The sequence below is a fragment of the Neurospora hispaniola genome (genome assembly GCF_033458365.1).
Source record: "Neurospora hispaniola strain FGSC 10403 chromosome Unknown B0T23scaffold_2, whole genome shotgun sequence".
Lineage (NCBI taxonomy): Eukaryota > Fungi > Ascomycota > Sordariomycetes > Sordariales > Sordariaceae > Neurospora > Neurospora hispaniola.
The window spans coordinates 2154830-2174034 of NW_026944407.1; the positions used below are offsets into that span (position 1 = coordinate 2154830).

General features: G+C 50.0%; 3 protein-coding genes and 1 non-coding gene across 4 annotated transcripts; 2 read left to right on the forward strand and 2 right to left on the reverse strand.

Annotated features, from left to right (window-relative positions):
- Positions 1-1917: 1917 nt before the first annotated feature.
- B0T23DRAFT_426339 (nucleotide-diphospho-sugar transferase) lies at positions 1918-3480 on the forward strand (the record flags this gene model as incomplete). The annotated part of the gene is made up of 1 exon (XM_062839976.1): positions 1918-3480. The coding sequence occupies one exon, from the start codon at positions 1918-1920 to the stop codon at positions 3478-3480; it is 1563 nt and encodes a 520-aa protein (XP_062695466.1).
- A 2667-nt stretch (positions 3481-6147) lies between these two features.
- B0T23DRAFT_t112 lies at positions 6148-6243 on the reverse strand. The gene has a single exon. It is a non-coding gene; the product is annotated as a tRNA-Ile (tRNA).
- Positions 6244-7391: 1148 nt separating this feature from the next.
- Positions 7392-9619, reverse strand: B0T23DRAFT_311291 (OPT oligopeptide transporter protein-domain-containing protein; the record flags this gene model as incomplete). Its single annotated transcript, XM_062834633.1, has 2 exons — positions 7392-9259; positions 9346-9619. The coding sequence occupies 2 exons, from the start codon at positions 9617-9619 to the stop codon at positions 7392-7394; spliced, it is 2142 nt and encodes a 713-aa protein (XP_062695467.1).
- A 7620-nt stretch (positions 9620-17239) lies between these two features.
- Positions 17240-19064, forward strand: B0T23DRAFT_309977 (endothiapepsin precursor; the record flags this gene model as incomplete). Its single annotated transcript, XM_062834553.1, has 4 exons — positions 17240-17975; positions 18039-18487; positions 18822-18896; positions 19020-19064. 4 exons carry the CDS (start codon positions 17240-17242, stop codon positions 19062-19064), a joined length of 1305 nt encoding a protein of 434 aa, XP_062695468.1.
- Positions 19065-19205: the final 141 nt, after the last annotated feature.

Below are 19205 nucleotides of genomic sequence, written 5' to 3' on the forward strand. Positions count from 1 at the left end.
AGCCCGGTTGCTAAAGTGGGCTGGATACCATGGCGGTAACGGATAGACAAAAGCCGTTTGAACGACTCGCGATTGAATCGAGGTAATCGGATCTGGCGTCAAGCAAAATTGTTTACCTAGCATTGCTTTGAAGTTGTGATTCCTGCCCGCCGATTCCACTGTCGACCGCCTCGCCCTCACGTGCTGTCATGGTGTCCGGATACCTAGGTAGTGAAGAATGCTATGAACACTGCCGGGGCCGTGCAAACTTGATTGGACAGTGCTTCTCTCTTCTTCCGTTTGTGAAGTGCAAGAGCCTAGTCATACTACGAGGTTCGCGAATTCGAAAGGAGCACCTCTTCGTTCTTGTTGTGGCCTTGATCACCACTTCCACAACCTGGTCCAGTGAAGGTCCCAGGTCAGGTTTCAACTTCGCCTCCCGGGCGGTGTCCAACTTCGATCACCTGAGAATTTTCTACATTCCATCCCATCACAGAATCTCAGCACTTGGAATCGTGGTGTTCTCGTCGAACGATTTCGACCCCGTTTGTTTACTTCCCTTCCTTTTTGGGACACAGAGTGGGGCATTTGCATGGGTTTTTACGGTTCTTGGCAGGGGTGCGAGTGGTCCCATTGGTTCAAGTGGTCTGGACCGCGGTGACTGCCAACATGGGATGGCAAAAGAGCGTTCATTCACTCGACGATTGTTGGTCGTAGGTTTACAATTGGCAATTGACATGACTATTTTGACATTCTTGGGAAGTCATAGCATCTGGATTGGGGTTGATGAGAGCTCCTCAGACAGAAGATGATAGCAGATTGCCGACTGAACTTGATAGGTTTTTAAGGATGGTTGAACTTCGCGGGATCAGGTTGCGACATGGGACACTCGGGGATCATTTTTCCAAAAGAACTCCAAAAATAGCAATATCAGGGCGTATAGGTACTATGAACTTTCAGCTGTCTATTTCCATATCTTGATCTGAGATTGAGGGCGGTTGTTCTTGGGACCGTTGAGATGCGCGGCGTCCGAGTTTCCGTCCGTGCCGCTGTCCAGGCGTCAGGAACAAAGGCGACCTCAATCTTCTTTCAGCATTGTTGTCGCGGCTGTCACGAGTTTCTCTTTGTGCAGTCTATGATCTGCCTACAAGTCCATTGATCAATGCTTTGTGATGCATAAGGGTTTGATGTCCCGTTAGTGACAGCGGCAACGAACGACATCTCGAGGTTGGACTTCTGCCGCTTTTCGTGGGTTTGTCCACATCAAGAACTCAACCAAGGCTGTTCGTAGATTGTTCATCTTGTTCAAAAGAACGTTTGTTCTGTTCCATTATGGCTGTTCTGGGCTGTTCTTTTGTCTGCTATGGTTGTTCGTGGGACAGCAGACCTGGACAGACCTTGGCGAAAGACTCGTCCGATATCACATTTTAGAAGAACTATACAGATTCCCAATGAATGAACAGCTTCTATGTTTGCTCCGTCTTAAACGGGCTGTCCAGTATGGGATGACAGCAACCTCCAGCCTGTACGATGAACAGCTGGGCAATCTGGGACTGTTCACGCAGCAAAACCAGAACAGCCAACCTGAACCGACCTGGATCTGGCTGTTCGCAGGTTGAAAACACTAAAACACTGTTCACTCCTGGCGACCTTGAAAGGTGACCGTCGAGATCTGAGGTGGCATAAAAGTCGACCGCCGCACCCAAGAGCTAATCCATTTTGCTTCCTCCCAAAACTGCTTCGACAGACAATCGTCAGACGACCAAAGTCAATCGACACTCTGCGATCTCAAGGAACCTCAAGCAACCAACAACAACTTGTCAGTAAGTATACCATCCGCACCCATCTTAGGAGGCATCAAGTACTTACATGTACCCATCCTCAATAGTCAATCATCGCAACAATCTCCACCAACGACGACACTTCTTGATCGACATCATGTCACCCACACACATTCCACCTACCCAAAAGGGTAACCCTCTCTCACCCTTATCGTGGCTCAAGCAAGCTTCCTTCAACATCTTGTGCATGGGTCTCGTCGTTGGCTTCATCCACTCTGGCATCAAGAATCTTTCCAAGGGTGAAAAGGTCCTCTACTACTTCCTCGCTCTCTTCATCTGGCGTTATCTTCGCTTTTGCATCAACATCATCGGCTTCTGGACCTACAAAGCTGCCCCCATGCCCAAGAGCAACGCCAACTACCACCCCGGTCGCGATGTCACTGTCGTCATTCCCACGGTCGATCCCCTCGGTGTCGACTTCCATGAGTGCCTCACTAGCTGCGCTCGCAACGGCCCCCGCAAGATCATCATCGTCACTGCCGGAGAAGATCTATATGAGAAGACACTCGGCGCTGTAGCTCCCGTCATGGATGAGTTCCCCCTTGTCAACTTTCTGGTCACCCGTACAGAGATCGCCAACAAGCGCAAACAAGTCGCCCACGTCATCCGCTATATCAACACCCCGATCACAGTCCTTGTCGACGACCACGTCTTCTGGAACTCTCCCGACCTTCTCAAGTCCTTGCTTGCCCCCTTCGAAGATAACCAGGTTGGCATTGTTGGTACCAATAAGCGGGTCCGCAGATTGGAAGGTCTTTCTGTCTGGCGCCGCTTCTGGAACATGCTCGGTTGCCTGTACCTCGACCGTCACAACTTTGAGATCCGCGCCACTAACGCCATTGACGGTGGTGTCTTTGTCGTTTCCGGCCGCACAGTTGGCATTCGCACTTGCATTCTCGAAGACAAGCAATTCCAGGCCGGCTACCTCCACGAGATGTTCTTCTTCGGTCTTCTCGGACCTCTCAACCCCGACGATGACAACTATATCGCCCGCTACATGGTTACCAACGGTTGGAAACTCAGGATTCAGTATACCAAGGACGCAGAAATCGAGACCACCGTCGGTGTCGGCGAGCCTGTCCACACCAAGTTTCTCGGTCAGTGCCGCCGTTGGGCTCGCTCCACTTGGAGATCCAACACCAGCAGCCTCTTCACCGAAGGCACTGTCTGGGCCACTCAGCCTTACTGCGTCTACGCCGTCTACCTGACCAGCTTCACCAACTTTGCGCTCTTCACCGATGCCGCCCTGGTTTACCTCTTCACCCAGTCTTCCTGGTACTTTGACGCCGCGGAGCCCAAGTACGCCCTCGCCGCTCTTCTCTCCTGGATTATCTTCACCAAGACCATCAAAGTCTTCCGCTACTTCTCGACCTATCCTCAAGACATCTGGCTCTTCCCCGCCTACGTCCTCTTTGCCTATTTCCACTCTTTCATCAAGCTCTGGGCCCTCTTCACCTTCTATGACCACGCCTGGTCCGGCCGCAACCTCGCCGCTTTGACCAAGGGCGAGAAGAAGGACGACGGCGAGGAGCTGTCCCCTCAGAGCCTCTGCGATGATGATGAGATTTCCGACTTGGACATTGGTCCTTCCGAATCTCCAGTTCTCTTGAAGCCCATGTCCCCCAAGGGGTCCCAGTCTGCCACTATCACCAAGGCCTAAGCTAGGAGGAGGACTTGTGCAAAGAAAAAGAAAAGAAATCAATCATAAAAAAAGGGCGAAAAACAATAAACAATCACCAAAACAGAATTTGCATTTTCGGGGCGTCACGGATCGGAATAACGAGAGAGAACAGGAAAAAGCATCATAGAGATCACTATCACTGCACTACAGCGGTATTCAGAATTTGCTTTTCATGGCGCACAAGAGGACAACAGGACAACAGGACAACAGGACGGAAAGTTGAGGTTCATTGTACGATACCCCCCTCTGCTGGTTTCTTCGGTTTTCGGTTTTCGGTCATCGGGCGAATGGGTTCTGCATTAATTCATTGCTTATGAGATACTCCACAACAACATACCCGACGAAGAGCTGGTTCCTGCGGAAGGATGGATGGACAAAGTCGGGAGATGAATGGTTAGGAGGACGAGAACATGATGGTAATGCGGATAATACTAAAAGGGGGGGAAGGAGGAGATACAAAGTCAAGCATTGGCAGATAATATATGCTTGATCCAAAAACTGTGCTCGCTATGATCATGCAAAAGTGATGTGAAATGTTGATAATTGCCTGTGACTTGACGTGACGCCTTTGGGTCTGATGTACGGAAGCTGCTATGATGCCTTGCATCTACCTGCCGTGCCGTGCTACACTTGTGAATGGGTGTTGAACCATGGACACTCAGTCGTACCTGTAGTGTCTTAAAAAGTTGATAATTGGTCCTACTATAGACTTTGTCGAAACAACGTGAAAAGTTAAGATCGACTGACAATGTATATAGTATCTTATTGTAGAACCGTGGAATCTACCGACTTGTTACCGATTGATTCAGGAGGGACATGCCGTTTGCAATCGAACGCATTCGCCGCAGCTCTTCGGGTATGCAATCGCAGTAAGCGCTCATGACTTGTGTTGTCCATGTCCATTTTCTCAAGACCTGGACAACCTTTTCATACTGGACTGTATATCACCTTGTCTCGTCCTCCTCGCGAATCCATGGCGTTGAGGTAACCTCGGTGCAAGACAAAAGTCATAACCACCGTCAATGATGCATGGAATCAGCGTAGCGAACAAACGAAGAATGTGTTGATTCTGATGATCTGTCTAAGTCTCTCTGCTGAGTTGACTGTCTCTCCGTCAAGTCTTTATAGCTTGACTATAGAGAAGGTTGACGCTTCCCAAATGGGACGCTGCCTCCTTCCCTGAGACAGGGTGCCAACGGGGGAAACCCCGTGTCAGTCAATATAAGGTTGATTAAACCCGCAAAAGCAAACCTCAAGGCACGACCGAATATCCGCATGCTTGGGGGGCTCTGGGCGCCATGGCTTCCTTTCCCCCTTCTTTTTACCCTCTAAAGAGGGGGCGCGGAAATTTTGGGACAGGATTTTAAGTTGGGACACATCAGGAATCATGGTGTTTCCTATAGAAAAGTGTTGGCGAAGGGACTTTAGTTAGCCATTCCACTACGGAACCTTTTTCTAAAATTCTCACAAAAAAAATAAGAAGCAAAAGGACACATGACACGGGGTTTCCCCGTTGAGGGAAATAGCTACCTCTGGGATGCCTTTTGACATCCAAAACGACCTGTTGTTTCACAGGACAACGAAGCATTAGTGGCGGTTGTGTATACCCGACAAATGCGTCAAGGATATGATAGAGATGGTCTACGATTCGAAGCATCATTTTGGTATCAATAGGATAATCAAGATAGAAACCCCGTGTCAACACATTTAGAAAAGCGTTCTCAAAGTTGCATCGATTTTGGCCAAGGCGCCATCTCTACCTCTACACATTCAACTTTCGAGGAAAACGGCTAAGCTAACGTACTTCATTCCATTCTCTAGCTCGTCCTCTCTCTCCTCTACTTCCACACGTCTCGGGGCAGATTCTCTACGACAGCGTCGACGTTACAATAATTTTACGCAAGAAAGTTCAGCAGGCGTTGACTACTATTCCCTGGAGGTAAGAAGCTATTCTTTTCAACGGTACTATTAGAACAAACCTCCACCCATCTAGCACCGTACCCGTTTAGATATTACAGAACGCGCGTAGGTCCTACACCGACATTACGTCCTTTAACTTCCACAAGAGCAGTAGAACAGCATTATCAATAGCGCTGAGACGATGAATAAATGATTGCGACAAAAGTATTTTTTTTGCTATAGAATCATCAACTTCGTTTGGCAGCTTAGTGCACACTAAAGATGACAACGTTTAGTAAACAAGATACATTCGGACTTTTTCGAAAAGGTTCCGTAGTGGAATGGCTAACTAAAGTCCCTTCGCCAACACTTTTCTATAGGAAACACCATGATTCCTGATGTGTCCCAACTTAAAATCCTGTCCCAAAATTTCCGCGCCCCCTCTTTAGAGGGTAAAAAGAAGGGGGAAAGGAAGCCATGGCGCCCAGAGCCCCCCAAGTATGGATAGATTTTTTTTTTTTTTGGTGGATGTAGAGCGACGAACGATACGCCGGTCAGGATGACTGGGAGGCGCGCACGCGCACATTCTTAGCACGCCAGATCTAGGTATAAAAGCTCGCTTATCGAGCTCCCAAGCTGACAGAAGAACAACAATAGTAACATCACAGATCATCCTGATCCTTTTTACACGTCTCACAGTGAATGAGACGTGAAGTGAGAAAAAAGAAGAAAAACAGAAAAAAGAAGTGCCCAATAACAGGATTGAACTGTTGACCTTCGCATGGACTTGATATCAGAAATCTGATATTAGTACGACGCTCTAACCAGCTGAGCTAATCGGGCTTGGCTTGATTGTTGTAGAGCAGAGCAATGGTAGCAATTATATTCTCACCGGGACTCACAGTCCCCAAATGTCGCGGATGCTCCCGTGAGTGTATAGACACCCTCGTGCGAGTTACAATAGATGAAACCAACCTGTAGGTTAGGTAAACCAGTCCGCTACTGCTCGTTAAGATAAAAAAAAAAGGCCGTTGCATGACTGTGATAGGGATTACAGCAATTCGCAAAGACATCGGCTAGCGTCCCATTTGGATATTTCTATCCGGGAATTGCCTAGAACTCCAGACCAGAGGTGTAACAAAGACGCTTCGATGCGTATGTATGTGTATACCCAAGGCATAATGTCACAGATCTCAACTGTTTTGTCTAGGACGAGCCAATGCAGTATCATCGTTACATGCAACTAATCAAGACAACTGAACGATTGCCCATTCATCAAAACATCATCAACGAAGTACATCAACCATGCTCTTGCACCATCACGGCCGTAGCCAACGCTCATCGTCATCGCCATCGCTCATCGCCATCACTCATTACACTCCCAGGTATAGTTTCGATCACCTTTACTTCAATTTCCAAGTTGACATCGTCATGTGCATCGCAGATTGAATTGCCCTAACAAGCGACAACGACAGCGACGACGGCCAGCATACAAGATGGTGGACATCGTACCCAGGTAAGTAGTTTTGGACCTGGGCGGGCGACGGGCGATAACTGAGGGAAGGAGCAGGCCCACTAGCGCCCGCGGCTGCATAAACCTTAAATTTACTTTGGGCCCAACGGGTAAGGTAACCAGAGATCATGGACATCAACCAGGCACGCCTCAGACATATCTCAACGTTGATACTAGGCGGATTGCTCGTTAACGTCTGAAATAGTGGTGAAGGGGAGAACTGATACAATCGTTTGTAGGGATGAACTTGTCATACATTATCATTACTACGAAAATACGTAAAAGTTAACTTTTCAACACTGGCCGGCCGGGCATGCTATACTGGAGCCATATTTCGACCCGTCCACGCCGGCGAGGGTTAGTATTGCCCCAATCACGCCCCCCAAGCCTTCCCCACTAATAAAACTTTGAAAGACGAGCTTGTTAGCATGGAGTTGCGTTGAATGGTGAGCGGATAGTGTAGGACTAAGAAGAAAACTTACCCAGCAGCGAGAGCATAGCCGTAGAGATCCCAGGTCCTCATGCTGTACTTCCTCCAGAGAGCGGCAATGATGGCACCGAGAAGGGCGGCGTTGGCAAACACTGGGGCGGGAATGACCCAAGAAAGGGCGATGGCGCCCCAGTTGGGAAGCCACTCGCGCCACTTCGCGCGCTCACCGACGAGGTAGTAGTGACGGACGATGACCTGGATGATGGAGACAACGCCCATGACGATGGCGAAAATACCGGAGGAGAGAGGAATCTTGACCGTCGGATCGGTGACAGCTAGAGCGACGGCAGCCCAAGCGGACACGGAGGGAATTTGGAACGCGCAATTAGTGTCCGACAAATTGGGGTCGTAGATGCAAGGGTAGGCCTTGGTGAATAGGACAAAGAGTCCCGGGGCGAGCCAGACGGCAACAAAGGTACCAATGGCCTGGGCAATCCACTGCTTGAGCGGGGGGGTGCCGAGGAGGAAACCGGTACGGAAATCGGACACGAGGGCGTTGGCAACGTCAGCACCACCGGAAGCAAGGCCACCGGCAGCCAAGTTGATCTTCTGGGCGTGGTGGATGGAAAAGCCAGAATTTCGGGTGGCACCACCAAAAATGAGCTGCGAGGCTTTGGAGGCGGCGGTGAGAGGGGCGGAATCGGTGACAGCACCGATCTGGATGGCAAGGAATGAAAAGAGGAAGGCAAGAATGGCGGCAAGGATGGTGAGACCCGGGTGCATGTCCCACTGGAAGTGGAAGATGATCATGGCAATGACCATGGAGACGATAAGGCCGACAATCCAGTGCCAGTGCTTGACCTGCTCGTTCGCTTTGGCGGGATCCTCCACTTCCTCGCCAGTCCGGACAACCTTGGCGGCTTGCTTAGAAAAGAAACTGTTGGTCTTGCCACGGGCGACAAGGGTGTCGTTGATGCTAATGCAAGTCTGCTGCCACGAGGACTTCAAGCCGAACCAGATGACCTTGTACTGGACGAGGAGCTCAGCCATGGAGGAGCAAACCATGACCATAACACCGGGCCACAAGAGCCAGTAACGAGGCGAGGGGGTACCCTTGCCGAGGTTGTGGAGGGAGAAGAAGTTGTAGAGGCTGTCCCAGTGGGGGTCGTCGGGGTAAGACTGATGGCCGATGCACTCGCCGTAGTGAACCAAGACGGGACCAATAATACCCCAAGCCATGAACGAGCCAGCGAACATACTGATAGCAGGGTTAAGGCCAATCAAGATACCGGAGCCAATGAAGGCAGGAGTCCATTCAAAGTACCAGCCCCACGACTCAATGTTCAAGGCCCAGCTCTTGTAGCCTGACCAAATGTGAATCCATGTGAAAACATGCCAATCGTAAAGGATACCAATGGCATAATACGAGCCAATACGGTGAGCCAAAGCAGAACAGAAGGCAAGACCCAAGCACTTGAGCTTCTTCATGGCCTCAATGCTGCCAGCTGCACCAGCGTGCATGGAGCGGATAGTCAAGGCGACAGCGGTGGGCGTAGGGAAGATGAGCTTGAGCTCACGGGCGACCTGAACGACGAAGAACTTGCGAAGAGGGGTGACGTAGAAGAGACCTAAGAAGGAGCAGACCAGGGTAATGGTGAAGATGGCACCAATGTCCTTCTGGGGAGTGGCGTTCTCACCCATGGCTCCAAGTTGGTACATGGCGGGGATACCGGCGACGAAGATACCAGAGATACCACCAGCACCAGTAGCAGCGGCCTGAATAATGGAGTTTTCCTGGGGACCAAAGGCACCACCGATGATGGGAACCTGGCCGGACTTGGACATCATCTTGATGATACCATAACCGAAAATAGCACCGAACATGTTGGCGCTGAAGGTGAAACCGGTCTTGAGACCTGCATGTGGATTGTTTGGTTAGAGATAAGAGTTTTTGAGACAATCGAAGCTCGTAATCGAATTCACGTGAAAAGGGAAAACTCACCAAGATAGAGGTTGGAAGCGCTGACAAGACAGCCCAAGACGATACCGGTGACAACGGCACGGATGGTCAAGGGGTTCTCTTCATGAACGACTGAAGCGTCCATCTTCAGGGGAGCAAAGAGATCCTCTTCCTCGATCTCTCCAGTGCTCTCAACCTCAACCGACACTTTCTCCTTGACATCGTTGGCATTCTCGTAGGCGGGTGTGCTCTCGGAGAAAGGGCGGACGTTCGCCGCCGAAGCGTCGAACGACTTCTTTTCCTCCAGGATGGCCATGTTTCCTATCCGGTGGGGAGGAATAGGTGGAGGTCCGTTGGGAAATTGTGAGCCAAAGGTCACAACGGAGTCGACTTGTGGTGGGACACAGGAGAAGAAAGAGACGGGGCCGGAAAATGGAGGGGAGGGCGGCCCCAGGTTGATATTTATCAGTTGACGGTGCCACCATGGCTATGACTGCAACGGTGATTCCTCCTTTCTTCTGCAAGTTAGACAGTTGCTCTATTTGTCTGGTGCATCCGGAGTACCCCTGCCTGGTGTGGGCGGCCAAGAAGCTAGGGCACATTCTAGCCGTTGGGTGTGTAACTGTAGGTACCTACTAGGACCATGTACACCATCCATACGGTCCGATACGGTTCTGTTTGTTAGCTCAATACTTCTGAAGAAATATCTTCAGACTCGCCCAAACGCTGCGGGAACACTATAAGACGCCTAGATACCAACCCAGAGACAAATGGTCAGTACTAAAATGTTGAAAGAAAATGGAAGGTTTGAATGAAGCACGCATAGCCAGGCTGACCATAGGTCTCGAGCTAACCAATCGTTTTGGTGTAAACCGTGCTAGCTCAGTAGATACTAGCCCAGTACATACATACATACATAACGACTGAAATTCACCTTCCATTTTTGTTCTACTATGGGCACATAACCAGAGCCTGTTCGACACCTAGACACGGGCTGCATCCCACTGGTTCAAGGTCTCGTGGGCGACTTGCCAGTGGCCCAGCTGGCCCAGAGAATCAGCAAAAGGTCAAAAGCTTCCAGTCCCCTTCCTCTCCCATATCACGTCGATCCCCAAGGCGCTTGGAAGCTCGAGCTGCTTGTGCTCCCGTTCGCCACGTTGCTGGGCCGGCATAGGCCGTGATAAGCAGCACAAAGATGACTCGGAACCTGGAACGCAACACCATGACAGACGGCGGGACCGCGGGATGGCATGGATGTGATAACATATGAGATGCCAATTTGCCCTGTCCTCAAAGAGCACCCACCCTTGAACCTCGATCCCCGCCTTGCTGCAACAGGGTCAGCAATGTTGCAAGGTCTCCCTGCTAGGCCTGCAAGTGCTGCAACCCACCTCTGCGACCCAGGTCCACCGTGTTGCCACGGTCGACGCCGGTCGTCTGACAGCCGCTGATTGGCTGGAGGATACACAAGGCATCCCAATTAGGCAGGTCGGATGTCGTGTGTGAAAGGGGCAATTGTTCGCCGTTTACGAGGCTAAGCCGATTCGCTTGCACCACTGACAGCCTGGCCACCACTTTTGTCACTCTGTCTCCGAAACTTCATCGATGCATCAACAGGGCGCGGCAAAGGAAACCGATGGATAGGCTGCGGAAAAGGTCGCCCGCATGATGGGGAGGCGGTATGCGAGCGTAACATTAACATCTCGATGACCATAATAGGCACGCACCTACATAGTACGCAAGAGATCAATTTACAAGACGGCGAAAGATACCAGGAAGGGGTGCGATCTAGAAATGACATCCATATCTGATATGCGCAACCTCAATAAGTGAACGCCGAATCGGTGTCGGCTGAAATTCTTTTGATATCAAAATCAAAACTACCTCATTTTTCACTCACAAATCTGTGCGCCTTGGTAGGTTCCGAGCTTGGTTCGGTTCCCGGCAGGCTGAATGATGAAGGTCAGTCGCGGGGTGGCGGCGGTACGCGGGCGCGGGGTGCCTGCCGAAACACTGGGTGCCGAAAATCGACCACCTCCTTCAACCAGCAAACACATTTCTTCTGAATGACTCAATTTTCACCGTCATGTTGGTTTGATTGAGAAATTCAATTGCCATGTTCGGTAGCCACAACACTATCCAGATCCAGTCTCATTGGCATCGGACCCTCGATCTCGCAATCCTCACCGTCGACCCGAACCTCCAATGATTCATCCTCCCATTCCCCGCATTCGTGATGGCCTCCCCTTTCCCTGCCACCTCTTATTTTGGTTGGGAGCCTTCTGAGAGTCAGTCAAGACACTAGCCAATGTATCGCTTCTCTAGGCCCAACGGGTCTCGCAACCCAGCAGATCTTTGTCCAAAATGGCAGGTGCATGGTTTCGAGAAACAGCCGAGGGAAATCCATTCGCCAAGACAAAAAAGCACACTGCACCAAAGGCACACAACATCCCCACAGCAACCCTCGGAATACTAACCCGCCCACAAAAGTTGAGGTTACGCGAGGCCGAACAGGCACTGACCATATAATATCCAGACACACACACTCGGGCTAACGTCAAATTTCCCTTTGGTTTATTTTGTCCTGTGTTCTAGGTAGGTGGAGTCATTTATAACCAGAGCCTCAAGAAAGTTGAGTCCCCGAGTTCATGGAAGTCGATGCGGAGCCTGAGGGGGAATTGATTCCCAAAATCAAATGAACATGCTGTCGCACGGGACGGGAAGGCTAAAGGCAAAAAAAAAAAAAAAAAAAAAAAAAAAAAAAGAGTTTCCAGAGCACTGCCTGAAAACACCACGGCTCCCCGGTGGTTCTGGTACCATACCGACTAATCCAGGACATTGGTAAGGTACAGGGTAGATCCAAGTGCGAGCAACTGCTATTCCGCAAAATGATCCCATCTAAACTCATGGCCGCTTCTAGACAAGCAGGTCGTTAAACTACTGTGTACAATTGGATCCTCAACATTGGATATGGTCTGAGGCCCCACCATATAGTCGCGGCGAGACGGGTGATTGACCCAAGCTCCATTACTCATAAGCTGGTCCGGCCAATTCACATCGAAGACAGACAGAGATTGCAGAACCCAGCTGATGATACAGGCATGTTAGTCCGACGCAGGAAATGCACCATCTTGAGTACCAATTTTTCTAATCAGTCTGGAGACGGCATCATTGAGTGGGCGCTGAGTCAGAGATATTGAGCTCGCGAATGACACTCCTCGAGAGTCGAGACGGGGGATCGAGCCATGCCAAGATATAATGGCTGATAAGCGCTACGCCCCAAAAGCTTACCTCCTGCCGTTCTCGATTAGTTCCGATCGTTGGTGGCTTGGCAACCACCAGTCACCAAACCCATGACAACCTGCGGTGACTTTAGTTCCAACTTCAATTGTCGGTCCATGTCTACTCTGCGTCGGTCAGAGTCGGTTCTTGCTTCGAATCCTCTTGTAACGTTTTGTGGTAGACCGACATCCCGATATTACCAAACCTGCTCCTTTTAGTTATTCGTATTCTACATAAATTAAGAAACTCAAGAGATCAGATCAGATTACGGGGCTGGGCTACACCGTGTCTCTTGGAGTTCAACACCGTACATATTGAGGCATCTGAAATCTCGAGGACGCCTCACAAAGCAACACGAACTGGCATTCGTCTTTTTCAGTCACTGTAGTCATGTACACTACGGTACCTATGCCTATGTACCTCTTCATATCCTTGCCTTGCATTACACAATGGCTTGTCACTCTCCTGGGCTGTGATCGCACCGGGCTCGGGCCTCTTCGAGATTTCCATGCTGACTGAATCTCCGCAGTACATAGTGTGGCTCCAGTTTCACCACGTGCTGGTATCCCGAGTGCGGGAAAGCCAAATCTCCGTATCTAAGTGCAGCCTCACTGCAGATTCACACGTGCACCTTATCTTGGCTTCCAACCGCTCCCTTCCCACCGGATATCAGAGTGTTACCGTGTCCCTGCAAAAAAAGATTCACGCACATCTCATCGAGGGCCAGGCAGGTGAGGTGATAAGGTATGGCACGTCTCAGTCTGATCATGCGAGGACATCTCTTTCCGTCACACATCCGTCCTACCTACCTACATACCTAGACTACCTAGGTAGGTTGGCCTTCTAGGGCTGCATCGTCCCCATCGTCTTCCCGAGAGATCCCGGACCAGACTGTCGGGTGGCGACTCTATGTTGCGGGTTGTGTGAGTTTCCGATCTCTGTCGAGAAAAGCCTAGGCTAGGCAGTGCCATGGGGACCAGCTTTCTAGGCGGATTCGTCCTGTAACCTTTCCCTCGGCCGAGTTGGTGGACGCCACTGCGTTTGACGCCGTTGGCTCACGCACTGGAAGGACGGTAACATTTGATAGACTTGACTCGCTCGATGTATAGTAGAAATCGCTGTTTATCAAGAACTGGCTTTTGCAAATCCCCCTCTCTTACAAAGGATATTGACTGGCCGCATTCCCTCTGGTGAATAAGTCTATGACATGCAATTGTAACAGTTGACGGTGCGAAATTGCATAAACAGGGGTCTGATTGTGGTGGGAGGGCACATTCATACCTCTATACCGGGGGTATAGTTACTTAGGTAATCAGACCTATTCTTAGAGCCCCGCGGCGGTCGTTCAGTGGCCAAAAGACCTATGGTTCGTTACTTCCCTTCCTTTACATAACCTACCCCATCGCTTGCAAAAATCATAGGCTACCGGCATCAGTTGCATTAAAGAGGTTTAAGTTCTACCTACTGTATGGATAACGAGCAGCAACACCTTACAACCCACTTTATACCTCTAAACAAGGACAAACACTCCATCATTGCGTTCACCAAAGCACACATTACAAGAGCTGGTAAGTGCAAGTTCCACGCTGCCCCCCAGCAATACTTTATCACCCACTCCCTCAATTTTATTCGCTTCTTGCAATGATATCGAACACAATGTTCCTGCCGGTTCGCGTTTCGGGGATACCTTATCCACCTCCGGATATACCAGACACACACAAACATAACAGCCGGCTGCATCCCCCCCTCCCACCAAGTCTGACCTCCTAGTACCTGTGCGGTTCGACGAGCTGCAGCACCGCTCATTCTTTCACATACACTATACCAAAAAGGGACACAAGACGATGCATCACAAACCTGAAGTCAGCGATGAGGTGCCTGATTATCTCTAATTTTCCGTCAATGGAAAGCGAATGCGCAAGATACAGGACTGATGGACAAATGATTGATTCCGAAGGGAAACAAAAGGAAAAATTGCTATCAAGCCCAAAGCCCGCGGGCTTTTCTCAGTTGTGGACATCATCTTCTCATGTGCCTGAACTCCCTTTACGCCGATAGATGTGCCATCGGCATATAGTTGGTCTATATCATCCGCTTCAGAGTAGTAGACACACTGGCACGTTTCACCAACATCAACCATTTTACCTCGTCTCCTGACAATCGTGGGTGTGATCATTGTCCGACTGTCCAGGCTACCTCCCTTTCACAGATAATCTGTACCGTAGGCGGTCGGAAGTAGTTTCTGTATTATTCAAATTTGGGAAGCGAGTCTTGGTTTTTTTCACCTCCCCTGAAATGTTCATCATGTCCTAGACTTGTTCCACATGGACAATACACTCCAGGAGAGCTGTTGTTCCATTGTATGATGTTACACGATGGCGCATGTGTTCTTTGTGCTGGAGTTACTACACCCTGTGTCGTGACCGGCAAGTGCGCTACCAGGCTCGTGGATTGCGTGACCACCTAGTTTTGGGGGTATTCTGGACATCAAATGGGACCGAAGTAGAACAAGAGCAAGAGCAAGAGCAAGAGCAAGTAAGCAAGGCACAGGTGATAACTTCCACTTGAGTGATACCTAGGTGAGTCGGGTGTTCCTCGGTTAGGTTGCGTTCGCGCTGACAAAGACACGACTCGGAGGTTAACCATGCATTATCAACAGTTGACGTTATGAGCTGTGTGTATAACTCTTTTGTGCAGCTTATACATATGCCGGATATAGCGGCTCAAGGTTGACGACGAAAGGATTACATTGATAATTGATCATTTGTCAATCATAACGGTTAGGCGTGCATTTTTTTTAAGTAGTGCAGCCGCATGTTTCTGACGCAGGATTCGTTTTGCATGCGCTGCGGGATGCGATAAGGTGAGGTACAAGCCATTGGGATATCAAGTTCAGGCTTGTCAGACTGAAGCGGCACAAAGTCTAACCAGTTGACGTTAAGTAGTGACACTGGATTCCAACTCATTATTGGAAAAGGTGTGGTGCAAGAAGTTGGTCAAGAATGCCGAGTACAGCAGATGATAGTATAGAAAAGACGAAATTCAAGCTTTGTTTGTAAAACAGTTGCTGCGCGGTTGATGCAGGGTGGTTGAATGTCGAAAATAGAGGAAACCGTGAGGCAGTCGACGACAGAAGGACAGGTGGGGACGAGGAAGAGGAAGAGGAATTGGCCAGTAAAAGCGCTCAATCTGGTGCTTCTTTGTATCCACTTCTCCACCTGCTCGAGAGATCTCGACAGCTGTCGCACAGGAGAGAGCGCCAAGACAGATGGCAACTTCACGTCAGAAAGGAAGCGACAGCTGTCAGCCTAATTGTCCTCGGCTCAAAGCAGCCCATGCCAAGCAGCGGATAGGCAAGCGCGACGCAGGCGCTGATGTGAGGTGAGCGACTGCTGTAGGTTCACCTCCTCCCGCTCACTACATCAGACTGTGACGTTTCTGCTATAACAATCATGATCCTCGATTTAGAATGCGCCAGATGTACTCATGGATAACCTTCGTTGGTGTCTGTTGTGTTAGGTAACAGAGTCACAGCTCATCCTGCTTCGGCAAGCCCAGGTCTATGGCTTCACAATGGATTCAGGGTGATCCTCCGACGACGTGGTAGCACCCGCAGAAGGTGTTTGCTATAGTGTAACAACGACATCACGTATCAAAGCTGAGAGACCAAGACAAGTACAAAAAGCGCCGTCAAACACCGATCTCGACTTTGATTTTTCGCGCCAGGGAATCGTTGATATCTTGGCAACATGTCAGTCGCGGCTCTCAAAGTCCGACCCAAGGACCACCTGACTCTTTCCACTCACTCCGAGTCCAGAATCCAGGATCTTGGACATCTCCTTCCGAATTCCGAGGACTTCTGACTGCCGGCCACTCGATTGTGTCTCGGCCACGATTGGGCTTTTATTGCGAGATCAAAGTCAACACCCGAGCACATAATGGTCCCCAGGGATGATCTCTTAGGAGGCCTTGTACTTCAAGCGGTACCTCGCCTGTCCGGCTTCAAGTCAGACAGGACCTGCCAGATGAGCATGATGCAGAACTAGAGGGAAGCTATATGTCTTTGAAAGCGAGTTCCTGGTATACACCGCTGGTACACGCAGTCACTAAGGTAGTGCAAAGCACCTCCCATCCTCCAGTGATTCTTCAGAGGAGTGACCTGAGTGTGAACTGAGGTGTTCTTTCCATTACGAAAATCTTACCGCGGGTCGAAAAGGGGGCAAGAACGCCTCACCGCTCCATGGAGCATTTCACACCTCAGCTTCAAGTGATGTTCTGATATTTAGGGAAATAACTTCCCATAATGGCATCGAACTTTGCGGGCTTGGGTGAGCCTTCCCAGACATCCTCATCTAACAGCAATCCCAATCCCTTTTCCCATGGAATATCCCCTTTTTCTCTTCTCTCCTCTCCTTATCCGAGCTGTATCTGAACTTATCTTCTTCATCAAGTCCGCGATCCCCAAAGCCTTCATTGGTGGCGGCCTGCAACACCTCACAGAACTTGCAGTCAGCCATCCTCGGGTTTACCTCCAGTGTTTGGCTCGCGGCTTTTTAGCTAACTCCTACGCTCCTTACTCGGCTCTTGGCCTGCAAACCGACGTTTTTTTGTCTATTCTCTCATTGTTTAAGACTTGCTTCATTGTAACTTCGAGATGCTGCTATTTCCCACGATCCTTACCGCCGCTCTTGCGGCCACCGGCATGGCGGCTGCTATCCCTAGCCGTGACGACACCACGGCCAACAAAGGCACCGCTTCGCTGCTGCAAGTCCGCAATCCGAGCTTCGAGTTCAGGCATGGTCCCCTTGCGTTGGCCAAAGCATACCAGAAGTTTGGCGCCCCGATGCCGGAGGATCTCAGAGCCGCCATCGCTAGGTTCCGCCAAAACCAGAAGCGAACGACTGGCGCCATTGCAACGGATCCTGAGAAGCACGACGTCGAGTACCTAACGCCCATTTCCGTTGGTACCCCATCGCAGGATCTCATTGTTGATTTCGACACAGGGTCTAGCGACCTCTGGGTCTTCAGCACGGAGATGTCCACGAGTGATATCAAAGGCCAAACTATGTATGATCCGAACAACAGCTCCACATCCGAGAAGGTCCAGGGATCGACTTGGAAGATCACTTACGGTGACGGCAGCTCGTCGAGCGGCGACGTCTACCTCGACACGGTCACGATTGGCAACTTGACTGTCCCTAACCAAGCCGTGGAGGCGGCCAAGAAGGTTTCAGCCGAGTTCACCGACGACTCACACAATGATGGCTTGTTGGGTTTGGGCTTTAGTGCAATCAACACAGTTCAGCCTACCCCACAGAACACATTCTTCGACAACATTAAGGGTATCCTTGACGCTCCTTTGTTTACCGTCGATCTGAAACATGGGGCCCGTAAGCTTGCCTCCCCTGCCCAAGAGCAATTAATGAGAAGAAACTAACAATTTTAACATATAGCGGGCAGCTTCAATTTCGGCTACATTGATCCCGCAGCATATATCGGCAACATCTCTTGGACGCCGGTTGACAGTAGCCAGGGCTTTTGGGGTTTTACCTCCCCAGGATATGCGGTTGGCACTGGAGCGTTCCGCAATCACTCAATGAGTGGTATTGCGGACACCGGGACCACGCTACTGCTTCTGCCCAAGTCTGTCGTCAGTGCATACTATAAGGAGATCCAGGGCGCCCAGTATGACAGTGATCAGGGCGGTTATATTTTCCCTTGCAGCCCTACTCCACCTGACTTTGTCTTTGGCGTCAACAACGGCATTGTTACTGTTCCAGGAGACATGGTCTCGTATGCACCAGCTGATAGTGCCAACCAGAACTGTTTTGGTGGCATTCAAAAGGATACAGGTATCGGTTTTTCGATTTTCGGCGATGTCGCGCTTAAGACCAGCTTTGTCGTGTTTGATGCTGGCGGCTTGCAGCTTGGTTGGGCGGCAAAGAAGCTATGATTCGGGTGGGTGGATATGGCTGGACCATCAGGAAGACTCATTTCCTCTTTGTTGATCAGAAACCTAGAGTTCCCCTTTTTGCTCGAGCATACCTAATTGTAATTTTAGTTGAGTGGCTTTCGTATTACTTCCAGAAGGAGAAAATCCAGAGAAACCACATGAACAATTGCGAGATTCTATTAAGGACAATCGTGCAAGCTTCAGCCTGGACACAATGGAAGAAAGAGACATGTTGAACCATAGGTAACAGAATGATTCCAACTTACGTTGATAATTGTGACAGCGTTCACATGGCAGTATAGTTCCCGGCCACTATGCTGATTGCGACATGCCATTTAACCGAATGCTACGAAGCTATGTAAGGAACCAGCCTGAGACTTGTAAATTTAATCTCCAACATTCAGCCGTGAATTGCTCAAGTTGAAATGAGCTTCTCAAGATGATAGTTTAGATGTTTGATCATAAACATACCTTGGTAGAGTCAAATGATCAGTTGGTGAACTCCTCGTCTTCTGGTCCATTATAGACCGCGTCAACAATAGGTGACTTATAATTTCAGATCACCTCGGATCATGTATGTCCAATTGAGCACCGGGCTCTGATTGACAGTCAACGCGATACAGGTACCATGCGATGATACGGGCAACGGGTCGACCCCAAGTATGGC